The sequence below is a fragment of the Ornithorhynchus anatinus genome, chromosome 4 (assembly GCF_004115215.2).
Source record: "Ornithorhynchus anatinus isolate Pmale09 chromosome 4, mOrnAna1.pri.v4, whole genome shotgun sequence".
Lineage (NCBI taxonomy): Eukaryota > Metazoa > Chordata > Mammalia > Monotremata > Ornithorhynchidae > Ornithorhynchus > Ornithorhynchus anatinus.
In genome coordinates, this window is record NC_041731.1 from 94,356,989 (window position 1) to 94,371,284 (window position 14,296).

At 53.2% G+C, this 14,296-nt stretch overlaps 1 protein-coding gene across 1 annotated transcript in view; it reads left to right on the plus strand.

The window, feature by feature from the left end:
• ABCA4 (ATP binding cassette subfamily A member 4) overlaps positions 1 to 14,296 on the plus strand; it is a 224,271-nt gene that overhangs the window by 163,565 nt on the left and 46,410 nt on the right. The window contains exons 31-35 of the mRNA XM_029063580.2: positions 1,611 to 1,797; positions 5,371 to 5,465; positions 9,009 to 9,041; positions 12,229 to 12,334; positions 12,454 to 12,528. Coding sequence (XP_028919413.1) covers positions 1,611 to 1,797; positions 5,371 to 5,465; positions 9,009 to 9,041; positions 12,229 to 12,334; positions 12,454 to 12,528 — 496 coding nt within the window. The remainder of the gene's footprint in view (positions 1 to 1,610; positions 1,798 to 5,370; positions 5,466 to 9,008; positions 9,042 to 12,228; positions 12,335 to 12,453; positions 12,529 to 14,296) is intronic.

Here is a 14,296-nt window from a genome sequence, read left to right on the forward strand (position 1 = left end):
TAAGCGCTGGGGGAGATCCAGGGTCATCAGGTGGTCCCACGGGAGGCTCACAGTTAATCCCCATTTTACAGATGAGGGAACTGAGGCACAGAGAAGTGAAGTGACTCGCCCACAGTCACACAGCTGCCAAGCGGCAGAGCCGGGATTCGAACCCATGAACTCTGACTCCCAAGCCCGGGCTCTTTCCACTGAGCCACGCCGCTTCTCTAAGTCATTCGAGTGAGTGATTCTGCCCTCTCCTCTACCCAGCGACATCACTTCTCCGTCCTTATTCATTCAATCGTATCTATTGAGCGCTTACCATGCGCAGACCACCGTACTAAGCGCTCGGGAGAGTACAGTGCGACAATAGACAGACACATTCCCTACTGACTCCCACGCACCAGTTGTTTCTGATGTTCATTCATTCACTCAGTCGTATTTATCGAGCGCTTACTATGCGCGGAGCACTGTACTAAGCGCTTGGAATGGACAAATCGGTAACAGATAGAGACGGTCCCCGCCCTTTGACGGGCTGACGGTCTAATCGTTCAACTCCCCCCTCAAACGCCCTGTGCCCCCAACCCCCCTCTACCCACCTCTCGCCCCTAATGACCTGGCCACGTGCTTTACTGAGAAAATTGAAAGCATCAGATACTAATAATAACGATGACGATGGTATTCGTTAAAGCTCTTACTATGTGCCAAGCACTGTTCTAAGCGCCAGGGTAAATGCAAGGTTATCAGGGTGTCCCACTTGGGGCTCACAGTCTTAATCCCCATTTGACAGATGAGGTGACTGAGGCACAGATGGGACCTTCCTCAAGTCTCCACCGCTCTTCTCCAGTCCTTCCTTCCTCTTGCCCCTTTTATTTGAGTCTCCCGTCTTTCCCGGCAATATCTTAAGAGACGATCTCCTGCCTCCTCTCAAATTCTACCCCCTCCACCTGCACCTCCACCCAACCCTTTGCTCCTTATCAAAAGGGAAGCAGCACGGCCTAGTGGTCTCCCGGGCCCGGGAGTCAGAAGGACCTGGGTTCTAATCCCGGCTCTGCCACTCGTCTGCTGCGTGACCTCGGGCTAATCACTTCCCTTCTCTAGGACTCAGTTACCTCATCGGTAAAATGGGGACTAAGACCGGGAGCCCTGTGTGGGACAGGGACTGTGTCCAACCTGATTTGTTTGTATTCACCTCAGCACTTAGTACAGTGCCTGGCACACTGTAAGCACTTAATAAATATCACAGTTGTTATTACGATTATCACAATTTCACAATATAACGGAGCTGGTGGACACACTCCCTGCCCAGAAAGAGCTTACAATCAAATTATATACAGACAGTAATATAAATAAATTACGAATATGGACAGGAGTGCTGTTGGGCTGAGGGACGGTGAATAAAAGGAGCAAATCGAGGCGAAGCAGAAGGGAGCGGGAGGACTCCTACGGGTTTACATAAACACTCTGGTCACAAAGTTTGCTTTCGGCTCGGGGAACGTGCCTGTTACACTGTTCCAGCGTACTCTCCCAAGTGCTCAGTACGGTGCTCTGCGCACAGTAAGCCCTCAATAAATACGACTGACCCACTCCGTGGCCAGGCTTTTCCAGTTTTTCTCTTCTCCGCCATCCAGGAATTATCCCTGTGGCAACTCCAGCACCTGGGAAACACCACCCGTTCCTCGGAACGTCACCCGGCTGTTCCGGGATGACCGGTGGACGCCGGATCACCCCTCGCCCTCGTGCCAGTGCAGCTCACGGGAGAAGCTCACCATGTTGCCCGAGTGCCCCGAGGGGGCCGGGGGGCCGCCCCCTCCCCAGGTGCCAGCCCCCCGCCCGTCCTCCCGCCCTCCTTCCCCTCCGCCCATCCGCCCCTCCTCCCGTGGACGCTGGGAGCCAGGCGGACCGTGGCACGTGCGAGAAGGAGTCAGTGAGAGGGTCGCTCCGGGCCGCGGGTAAGAAAGAGATGAGCGGTCCTTCAGGAGAGTCATCGTCATCGTCATCATCATGACAATTGTGGTATTTAAGTGCTTACTATGTGCAGAGCACTGTACTAAGCGCTGGGGCGGATACAATAATAATGTTAGTATTTGTTAAGCGCTTACTATGTGCAGAGCACTGTTCTAAGCGCTGGGGTAGAAACAGGGTCATCAGGTTGTCCCTCGTGAGGCTCGCAGTCCTAATCCCCATTGTACAGATGAGGTAACGGAGGCCCAGAGAAGCGAAGTGACTCGCCCGCAGTCACGGAGCTGACAAGTGGCGGAGCCGGGATTCGAACCCATGACCTCCGACTCCCAAGCCCCGGCTCTTTCCACTGAGCCACGCTCTTCTCTAAGCAAATCAAGTGGGTCCCAGTCCCGTGTGGGGCTCACAGTCTCAATCCCCATTGTTCAGATGAGGTTACGGAGGCCCGGAGAAGTGAAGTGACTGGCCCAAGGTCACACGGCAGACAAGTGGAAAAGTCGGAATTGGAACCCACGTCCTTCCGACTCACAAGCCCGGGCTCTGTCCGCCACGCTTAGCTGATCCTGTCGGAATCCCCGGCCCAACCAGTCCCGCAGTGAACCGCAGCTGCCAACCGGCGTGGTGGGATGTGGGATGGACGGAGCCTGGAGCGGGGAGGTCCCCCATCCACAACCTCCTGGAAAACACACACGTCGACAAGCGGGAAACATCATTTTCCTTGCTTTACTGTCACGCGGACAACGAGGCACCTGAGCGGGAAGACCCCGGCCTGAATAATAACGATGAAAATAACAATAATAATCATTGTATTCAAGTGCTTACACTTATAGACGCTGTAGATGGATTTCCCACTTGTTGGCCAATTTTTCCTCAAATGGGCTATGAGATATCCACGCGGGACGCAGTGTCCCCTGTGGCGTATGAAATGAACTTTTTTAAAAATGATATTGGTGAAGTGTTCACTACGTGCCAGGGACGGTACTGAGTGCTGGAGTAGATCCAAATAATCAGGTTGGACATAGGGCTCACGGTCCTAATCCCCATTTTATTCATTCGTTCATTCGATCGTACTTATTGAGCGCTTACTGTGTGCAGAGCACCGTACTAAATGCTCGGAAAGTAATAATGATAATAATAATGATGGCATTTGTTAAGCGCTTACTATGTGCAGAGCACTGTTCTAAGCACCGGGGAGGATACGAGGTATTCAGGTCGTCCCACGTGGGGCTCACGGACTTAATCCCCATTTTACAGATGGGGTAACTGAGGCCCAGAGCAGTGAAGTGACTCGCCCAAAGTCACCCAGCTGACGAGTGGCTGAGCCGGGATTTGAACCCACGACCTCCGACTCCCAAGCCCGGGCTCCTTCCGCTGAGCCACGCTGCTTCCGCAATTCAGAAGTCTTACAGAAGAGGTAACCGAGGGACAGAAAAGTGAAGAGATTTGCCCAAGGTCGCACCGCGGACAAGTCGAAGAGCCGGGATTAGAACCCATGTCCTTCCGATCCCCAAACCCGTGCCCTACCCAGTAGGCCACACCGTCTCTCCGATTTACGCGGCTCCACGCTCCACCGAGCCGGCCCTGCTCCCGTGGACCCCGGCCCTTCGGCCACACCCCAAACCCTGATCATTCAATTGTATTTATTGAGCGCTCACTGTGTGCAGAGCACTGTACTAAGCGCTTGGGAAAGTATGATACAGCAATAAAGAGAGAGAATCCCCGCCCACAGCAAGCTTACAGTCTAAATTAGGGGGTGGGGGGGTGACAGACATCAATAAAAATAAACAGGCGTCGAGACGTCAGTACAAGTGAAGAGGCATCAATATAGAGAAGCAGCGTGGCTTAGTGTGGGAATCAGAGGTCCCGGGTTCTAATCCCGTGTGAACCTCTAAATCCGTGTGACTTTGGGCAAGTCACTTCTCTGGGCCTCGGTTGCCTCATCTGTAAAACGGGGATTGAGACGGCGAGCCCCAAGTGGGACAATCTGTTTACCTGGTCTCCACCCCGGTGCTTAAAAGGGTGCTTGGCACGCAGTGAGCACTTAGAAAATACTATCGTTATTATTATAAATGAATAAAACGACAGAAGTGAGGGCCGCGTGGCGGGCGGAGCGAGGGGAGCGAGCCAGGGAGACGCGCACGGGAGTGGGAGATGAGGGAAGGCGCTCAGTACGGCGTCCTGCACGCAGTAGGCGCTCAAGAAATACGACTGACTCGAACCGAAGGGAAAAGTGGGGCTCCTGCCCCCGGTCCTGACCGCCGTCTGCTACGCGGGGCCCTCCCGGGCGGTAGCGGTCAGGACGCGCCGGCCCTTGCAACGGCCTTCGGGAAGGCCAGGAATTCTGATCTTTTAAAACTCCTTGTTTCCCCAAAGGCCGGACGGGATTCTTTTCCAGCTTTAAGGTGTCTCTGCCGCCTGGTGGGAAAACCTAGCCTCCTCTGTGGGCTGGGCAGCTCGGGGGAGCCAGCGACGGAACGGTTCGCCGAGGTTTCCTTACCCTTGGTCCGAAAGCAGTCGTCCGGCAACCTCCAGTCCGTAGAACCGGCGGGATTCAATTTCCACGGGACTCCTGGGCCGTTCTAACCCTCTTCCCCTCTTCAGAGCCCTGCGGCGAAGCAGCGTGGCTCAGTGGAAAGAGGCCCGGGCTTGGGAGTCAGAGGTCGTGGGTTCTAATCCCGGCTCCGCCACTTGTCGGCTGTGTGACTCGGGGCTGGTCGCTTCGCTTCTCTGGGCCTCAGTTCCCTCAACTGTAAAATGGGGATGAAGACCGTGAGCCCCACGAGGGACAACCTGATCACCTTGTAATCCCCCCAGCGCTTTAGAACGGTGCTCGGCACATAGTAAGCGCTTAACAAATGCCAACATCATTATTATTATTATTACTGGGAGCTCACCTCCTCCAGGAGGCCTTCCCACACCGAGCCCTCCCTTTTCCCTCCGCTCCTCCGCCCCTTCCCTTCCCCCCCGGCCTTCCCCCTTCCCCTCAGCACTGGGCTTATTTGTATATTTTATTTATGACCCTAATGATTTTGTTAATGAGGTGTATATCTCCCTGATTCGACATATCTTGATGATGTTGTTTTGCCTCGTTCTGTTTTGCTTTGCCGCCTGTCTCCTGCGTTTATTCGTTCATTCGGTGGTATTGATCGAGCGCTTACTGCGCGCAGAGCCCTGTACTAAGCGCTTGGAATGGACGGTTCGGCAACAGATAGAGACGATCCCTGCCCATCGACGGGCTCGCGGTCTAATCGGGGGAGACGGACGGACAAAAACAAGACAACGTAATCACGGCTGTGACCCCGTTACTGGGCAGAGATCGTCTCTATCTGTTGCCGAATTGTCCGTCCCAAGCGCTTAGTACAGGGCTCTGCGCACGGTAAGCGCTCAATAGATACGATTGAATGAATGAATGCGTTCTGTGCCTCCCAGAGAATACAGCGGAGCACTGAAATTCTCCAAGACCTGACGGACAGAAACATCTCTGACTTCCTGATGAAAACGTATCCCGCTCTTATAAGAAGCAGGTAAGGAAAACAATAATAATAATAATAATAATATTGTTTTTGTTTCATTCTGCTTTGCTCTGCCGTCTGTCTCCCCCAGTTAGACCGTGAGTCCGTCACTGGGCAGGGATCGTCTCTATCTGTTGCCGAATTGTCCATTCCAGGCGCTCAGTACGGTGCTCTGCACAGAGTAAGCGCCCAATAAATGCTATCGAATGAATGAATGGTATGTGTTAATCGCTTATTATGTGCCAAGCGCTGTTCTAAGCACTGGGTAACAAGGTAACCAGGTTGTCCCACGTAGGGCTCACAGTCTTCATCCCCATTTTACAGATGACATAACTGAAGCACAGAGAAGTCAAGTGACTTGCCCAGGGTCACACAGCTGACGGTGGTGGAGCCGGGATTCGAACCCATGACCTCTGACTCCCAAACCCGGGCTCTTTCCACTGAGCCACGCTGCGTCTCAATGAATGAGAATGATTTTTTGTGTCTTTCACCCATTAGATCGTCAACTCTTTGGCAGTGAAGACTGAGAATGTGTCTGTTTATTGTTGTACTGCTCTGTACATAGTAAGCGCTCAGTAAATACGATTGGCTGACTAGTCCCCTCTATTGTAATTCCCCGCAGCAGAACGGTTCTCTACGCACCAAGGGGCTCAATGGATGCTATAGTGCAATTTTATTTTTAATGGCATTTGTCAAGCGCTTACTATGTGCCAGACACTGTACTAAGCACTGTGGTAAGTCCAAGCTCATCAAGCCGAAAACACTCCCTGTCCCACTTGGACTCCCAGTCTTAATCCCCATTTTAAAAATAAGGGAACTGAGGCGCAGAGAAGTTAAATGGCTTGCCCGAGGCCATGCAGCAGATGAGTGCATGTGAGAAGCAGCGTGGCTCAGTGGAAAGAGCCGGGCTTGGGAGTCAGAGGTCATGAGTTCGAATCCCGGCTCCGCCACTTGTCAGCTGGGTGACTGTGGGCAAGTCACTGCACTTCTCTGGGCCTCATTTCCCTCATCTGGAAAATGGGGATTAACTGTGAGCCTCCCGTGGGACGACCCGACGACCCTGTATCTCCCCCAGCGCTGAGAACGGCGCTCGGCACATAGTAAGCGCTTCACAGATACCAACACTGTTATTATAAGTGGCAGAGCCGGGATTAGAACACAGAGCCTTCTGACTCCCAGGCCACGCTGCTTCCCAAATGAATCGATGTCAACCTCGTGAGAAATGACGCATCAAAAATTAATGTAATAACGATGGCATTTATTAAGCGCTTCCTATGCGCAAAGCCCTGTTCTAAGCACTGGGTGTGAGTTACGGCGATTCAGCCAAATAACTCTGCGCAGATGATTTCCAAATCTGTACTGCAGACCCTCTGACCTCCTCGGCAAACGTCCATGGGGGTCCAGTCAATATCTCAAGTTCAATATTTTTGCTGTGTTTTGGGGGGTGATTAATGGTATTTGTTAAGCACTTACTATGAGCTAAGTACTGTACTAAGCGCTGCGATAGATGCAGCCTAATCACGTTGGGCACTAGACTAGACTGTAAAGCCCCCGCTAGACTGTAAGCTCATTTTCATCACCCTATTAATTTTGTTAATGAGATGTACGTCCCCTTGATTCTATTTATTGCTATTGTTTTAATGAGATGTTCATCCCCTCGATTCTATTTATCGCTATCGTTCTCGTCCGTCCGTCTCCCCCGATCAGACTGAGCGCCCGTCAAAGGGCAGGGGCTGTCTCTACCTGTTGCCGATCTGTCCATTCCAAGCGCTTAGTACAGTGCTCTGCACATAATAAGCGCTCAATAAATACTATTGAATGAATGAATGGTCGGCAGGGAAAGTGTCTGTAATTCTGGTGGTGTACTTTCCCACAGAGCGCTTAGTAAGATGCTCTGCACGTAGTAAGTGCTCAATAAATACAAATGATTGAATGACACAGTCCCCGTCCCGCCCAGTGCTCACAGCCCCAATCCCCATTTTACAGATGAGGTAACCGAGGCACGGAGAAGTGAAGCGAATTGCCCGAGGTCCCGCAGCAGACGGGTGTGGAGGCCGAAATTAGAACCCACGTCCTTCGGTCAGGCCCGTGCTCTATCCGCTAGGCCACGCTGCTTCTTAAATGAATTCCTCCTCTGCCCCCCGAAATCCTCACCTCCACCTAACTGTCCCGTCGCAGTTGACAACATCACCAGCCTGCCGGAATCTGAAGCCCTGACCCCACGAGTGAGCCCCACGTGGGGCGACCTGATGACCCTGTATCTCCCCCAGCGCTTAGGACAGTGCTCGGCACCTAGTGAGCGCTTAACAAATACCGACATTAAATACCGACATTATCCTTGACTCTTCCCTCTCTCTCTCAACTCCTATTCACTCCACCGCTAACTCCTGTCTGCCCCTTCCTCTCCATCCCGATGGCCACCTTGAGGTCCAGGACCTTAATAATGATAAGAATGTTGGTATCTGTTAAGCGCTTACTATGTGCAGAGCACTGTTCTAACCGCTGGGGTAGATGCAGGGTCACCGGGTCGTCCCACGTGAGGCTCCCAGTCTTCATCCTCATTTTACAGATGAGGTAACTGAGGCCCAGAGAAGTGAGGTGACTTGCCCACAGTCGCACAGCTGCCGAGTGGCAGAGCCGGGATTCGAACCCCTGACCTCCGGCTCCCAAGCCCGGTTGCTTTCCACTGAGCTACGCCGCTTCTCTAATAATGATAATGATACCAACTGTGCTATTTGTGGCGCGCTTGCTGTGTGCTAAGCCCTGGAGTAGAGAAGCAGCGTGGCTCAGTGGAAAGAGCCTGGGCTTCGGAGTCAGAGGTCACGGGTTCGACTCCCTGCTCTGCCGCTCGTCAGCTGGGTGACCGTGGGCAAGTCACGTCACTTCTCCGGGCCTCAGTTCCCTTCATCTGGAAAATGGGGATCAACTGTGAGCCTCACGTGGGACGACCTGATTGCCCTGTCTCTCCCCCAGCGCTTAGAACAGCGCTCTGCACAGAGTAAGCGCTTAACAAATACCAACATTATTACAAGGTAATCGGGTTGGACACAGTCCACGTTCCACATGGGGCTCGCGGTCCTCAGCTCCATTTTACGGATGAGGTAACCGAGGCCAGAGTAACGAAGTGGCTTGCCCAAGGTGGAGGCGGGATTAGAATCCAGGTCCTTCTGACTTCCAGACCCGTGCTCTATCCACCAGGCCACAGTGCTCGTCAATCTTATGGCTTGACGGGTCCTCCAACCTCTCCCTTCGGCAGTCCGCACTTGGTCGCGCTGTCTGATTCACTTTTCTGAAACACCGCTCCGCACCCTTCTCCCCACGCCTCGAAAACCATCAAGGGTTACCCGTTCCGCTCTGGCTTTAAGACACTCTCTCCTCCCACCGTATCCCGGCTTGCACTCTTCTTTCCTCTCAAGCTACCCGACTCGCTGGGCCTCATTCTCACCTCTCCCACATCCTCCCCCGGCTCACGCCCACCTACTTCCAGAGTCAAATCGAAAAGGGAAGTCCCGGGGTGTTCGTCTAACAGAAATTTTGTTCGGTTTTGTTTTTCAGTTTGAAGGGCAGATTCTGGGTCAACGAACAGAGGTAGGACACCTTTTTTTTGTAACCGTTACTCTTCCGGTGGAATCGATTCCCGACTGGCTCAGTGAAGCTTGGCCCCAGCCACGACCCGCCATCGGGAATGATAATAATGTTGGTGTTTGTTAAGCGCTTACTAGGTGCAGAGCACCGTTCTAAGCGCTGGGGCAGATACGGGGTCATCAGGTCGCCCCACGTGAGGCTCACAGTTGATCCCCATTTTACAGATGAGGGAACTGAGGCCCGGAGAAGTGAAGTGACTCGCCCACAGTCACCCAGCGGACGAGTGGCGGAGCCGGGATTCGAACCCGTGACCTCTGACTCCCAAGCTCGGGCTCTTTCCACTGAGCCACGCTGCTTCCCACTGGATGCTCTCCAGCGGGGGCTCATCTGAGAGGTGTCCCCAGGCAGCTCAGGGTACTCTCTGCCCCGGTCGTGTCCGCAGGGACCCCCAGAAGCCCACGTCCGGGCTCCGGGTGCGACGGTTCAGGGTCTACACGCCACATTCCGCACTCGAGCCCCCCCCAGGCCCCAGGTTGCCTTTGAAGGCCCTGATTTTGCACCGCCGGGCAGCCTATCGTCTCTTGCATTCCTTCAGTGGGGGTTTATTAAACCTGACAGGCACGATCGCCTTGGAGAGCTTCAGAAGTGCAATCTGTCTAGAATTCCATATCTAGAGTCAAACCTGAGCTCTAAAGGCAGTAAAACCTCTTTTCAACAGCTAGATTTGGACTTGTGGGGGGAGCTGTGATGTGTGATTGAGCTTGGGATTGCGCCCTTTATTCACCCGCTCCCCCCGCCCCGCAGCACGGATGTACATATCCGTGATACGTTTATTTATATTAATATCTGTACCCCTCTAGTCTGTAAGATCGGCGTGGGCGGGGAATGTGTTTACCAGCTGCGTTATATTGGGCTCCGGTGAGAATTTGGTACGGTGGGCTGAACGCAGTAAGTGCTCGAAAAATACATGAGATTGATTGATTGATTGATTGGTTAGGTAGACCCGGTGTCAGTCAAAAATCTTAGGGAACATTAGAGCCCCAGTTCGATGACCAGCTCTTTCAGGCCCAGGTGCTGAATCGCAACGCAGGAGGGGAGATCCCTCATCATAATAATAAGAATAATAATAATGTTGGTATTTGTTAAGCGCTTAGCATGTGCCCGGCACCGTTCTAAGCGCTGGGGTAGATACAGGATAATCAGGTTGTCCCATGTGAGGCTCACAGTCTTAATCCCCATTTTACATTTATATCTACTAAATGCTTTTTCTGTGTGCCGAACACCGAACTTAGATGTATGGGCAACAACAAAATTCTCCAGTCATTAATGATGGTGTTTGTTAAGCGCTCACTATGTGCCAAGCGCTGTTTTAAATGCAAGGTAATCAGGCTTCCCACGGGGGGCTCACAGTCTTAATCCCCCTTTTACAGATGAGGTAACTGAGGCCCAGAGAAGTGAAGTGACTCGCCCAGAGTCACACAGCTGACAGGTGGCGGAGCTGGAATTAGAACCCAAGACCTCTGACTCCCGAGGCCGGGGTCTTTCCACCGAGCCACGCCGCTTCTCTAAGTCATGAAGCGTGAACCTCCAATCCCAGAGGGGCGGAGGCTGTGAGCTTCCAATCCCCGAGGTCCAAGACTGAGCCCAGACAAAACTACACGTCGTCAGACCCCTCTAACTTGTGGCCCTGATGATGATGTTTGTGGCGATTTTTTAAGTGCTTATTACGTCCCAGGCACTGTATTAAGCTCTGGGGTGGATCCAAGCAAATAGGGTCGGACGCGGTCCCTGTCCCGCATGGGGCTCACGGTCTCAATCGACTGTGACTTGCCCAAGGTCACGCAGCAGACGGGTGGGTGGTAGAGCCGAAGTTAGGACCCGGGACCTTCCGACTCCCAGGCCCGTACTCGATCCGCTAGGCCTTGCTGCTTCTCCAGCGGCATGGAGGAGGACAGATTAATTAGGTCGGACACGGTCCCTATCTCGCGTGGGGCTCACAGTCTGCGTAGGAGGAAGACAAGGTATTTAATCCCCATTTTACGGTCGCGCGAACTGTGCCCCAGAGAAGCTAAATGATTCGCCCAAGGCGATACGGCAAGCGATCGGCCGAGCCGAGATTAGAACCCGAGTCCTCTGACTCCCAGGTCCGTGCTCCTTCCACTAGGCCTTGCCGGGCAAGCAGCGAGGCTTAGCAGAAAGAGTTTGGGCTTGGGAGTCGGAGACCGTAGTCCCGGCGCCGCCGCTTGTCAGCCGCGTGACGTTGGGCCAATCTTTTTTTATTTATTCTGGTATTTGTTAAGCGCTTACTACGTGCAAAGCACTGTTCTGAGCGCTGGGGGATGCAAGGCGATCAGGTCGTCCCACGTGGGGCTCACAATCAATCCCCATTTAACAGACGAGGTAACTGAGGCCCAGAGAAGTGAAGCGCCTTGCCCAAAGTCACACAGCTGACAAGCGGCGGAGCCGGGATTAGAACCCATGACCTCTGACTCCCAAGCCCGGGCTCTTTCCACTGAGCCACGCCGCTTCTCCAAGTCAATTTCTCTCTGTCTCAACTGCCTCATCTGTAAAACGGGGATGAAGACCGTGAGCCCCACCTGGGACAATCCGATTACCATGTGTCTACCCCAGTGCTTAGAGCACGGCTTGGCACATAGCAAGTGCTTAACAAATATCATTATCAGTAGTATTATCATTATGAATATCGTAGGTTCTAATCCCAGCTCCTCCACTTGTCCGCTGTGTGACCTCGGGCAAGTCATTTCACCTCTCTGGGCCTCAGTTACCTCGCCTGTAAAACAGAGATTGAGACGGCGAGCCCCACAGGGGACAGGTACTGTGTCCAAACTGATTTGCCTCGGAGCTCGGTACAGTGCCTGGCACTTAGTAAGTGCTTATCAAATGCCATAATTATCATTACGATTATCGTAATTATTACTGAGCCCCTGCTGGAGATGACCGTCGCTCGAAACAGCCGCTGGAGAATCCCCCGCAGCGCGCCCCGTGAGCCAATCAGCGACGACGACGGTGTTCCGTTGGAGAGTCAGCCCCGAGATCAGCCCGAGGGGTTTCAGGGCCGGCAAGGCGGGCGACTGCTGTCGGCCGACGGCCCGTGTCTACGGGGCTCTCCTCGCCCCCGGCCCCTCGAGCCGCCAGCGCGGTCGACGGAGGGCTCGCGTCTCCCCGGCAGGTACGGAGGGATTTCCACCGGAGGGAAGCTGCCGGTCCTCACCGTCACCGGGGAACGGATTGCGGGCCTTCTGAACGACGTTGGCCGGATCGTGAACGTGAGCAAGGTGAGCCGAGCTGGCGGGGCCTTCTAAGGGCTCCCCGGTTGGACCAAGAAGAAAAGAAGCCTGGAAGGAGAAACCCCAAGGGCAGCGTTGGTTTGAGACTTGATGTCTCGCCCCTTTAGGGTCCCACCACCCTGGAGGCCGCCAAGGAAATCTCTAACTTCCTTAAATACATGGAAACTGAAGACAACGTGAAGGTACAGTTGAAAACGGCTCTCGGAACGGATACGTATTGTCCAGATTTAAGACCCCCGTGAGCCTCTCCAATAGTAAAAATATCAATAGTAATGGGAATGTCACTGTTTGTTATGGTATTGTCCTCTCCCAAGGGCTTAGTACATTTATGGCCATTGTTGTTGCCATTGTTCTTGTCTAATAATGTCGGTATTGGTTAAGCGCTTACTATGTGCCGAGCACCGTTCTAAGCGCCGGGGTAGACACAGGGGAATCAGGTTGTCCCACGTGGGGCTCACCGTCTTAAAATCCCCATTTTACAGATGATGTAACAGAGAAGTGAAGCGACTTGCCCACGGTCACACAGTTGCCAAGTAGCAGAGCCAGAATTCGAACCCATGACCTCTGACTCCAAAGCCCGGGCTCTTTCCACTGAGCCACGCTGCTTCTCCAACTTGTCTGTCCGTCTCCCCCGATCAGACCGTGAGCCCGCCAAAGGGCAGGGACTGTCTCTATCTGTTACCGATCTGTACATTCCAAGCGCTTAGCACAGTGCTCTGCACGTAGTAAGCGCTCAGTAGATGCTATTGATTGAATGAATGAATGCTCTGCACACAGTAAGCACGATTGAATGAATGAATGAATGAATGAGTTAAGCGCTTCCTATGTGTCAAGCACTGTTCTAAGCGCTGGGGTAGATCCAAGCTAATCAGGTAAATAAGTTGGTATTTGTTAAGCGCTTACTAGGTGCCGAGCACTGTCCTAAGCGCTGGGGGAGATACAGGGGAATCAGGTTGTCCCACGTGGGGCTCACACACTTTTAATCCCCATTTTCCAGATGAGGGAACTGAGGCACAGAGAAGTGAAGTGACTCGCCCACAGTCGCACAGCTGCCAAGGGGCAGAGCCGGGAGTCGAACTCCTGACCTCTGACTCCGAAGCCCGGGCTCTTTCCACTGAGCCACGCTGCTTCTCCACGGTCCTTGTCCCACATGGTGCTCACAGTCTTAATCCCCATTTTACAGATGAGGGAACCGAGGCAGAAAGAAGTGGAGTGACTTGTCTAAGTTCGAACAGCAGGCAATTGGTAGAGCTGAGATTAGAACCCAGGTCCCTCTGACTCCCAGGCCCGTGCTCTATCCATTGGGCCACGCTGCTTCTCAACTCTCAAACTCGGGGTTCTGGAATCGATGGCTCAATAGAGAAGCAGCGTGGCTCAGTGGAAAGAGCACGGGCTTTGGAGTCAGGGATCATGAGTTCGAATCCCAGCTCTGCCACTTGTCGGCTGTGTGACTGTGGGCAAGTCACTTAACTTCTCTGGGCCTCAGTTCCCTCATCTGTAAAATGGGGATGAAGACTGTGAGCCCCACGTGGGACAACCTGATTCCCCTATGTCTACCCCAGCGCTTAGAACAGTGCTCGGCACATAGTAAGCGCTTAACAAATCCCGACATTATTAGATGTTCTTGAAGCTAAATGTGGTCCTTGAGAAGGGTGGTGATTCTTATTTATTTATTATTCTTGATTCTATTTATTGCCATCGTTCTCGTCCGTCCGTCTCCCCCGTAAGCCCGTCCAAGGGCAGGGACTGTCTCTATCTGTTATCGATTTGTCCATTCCAAGCGCTTAGTACAGTGCTCTGCACATAGTAAGCGCTCCATAAATACGATTGAATGAATGAAAGGTGAGCTGGGAGAGAAGCAGCGTGGCTCAGTGGAAAGAGCGCGGGCTTTGGAGTCAGAGGCCATGGGTTCGAATCCCGGCTCTGCCACTTGTGACTGTGGGCGAGTCA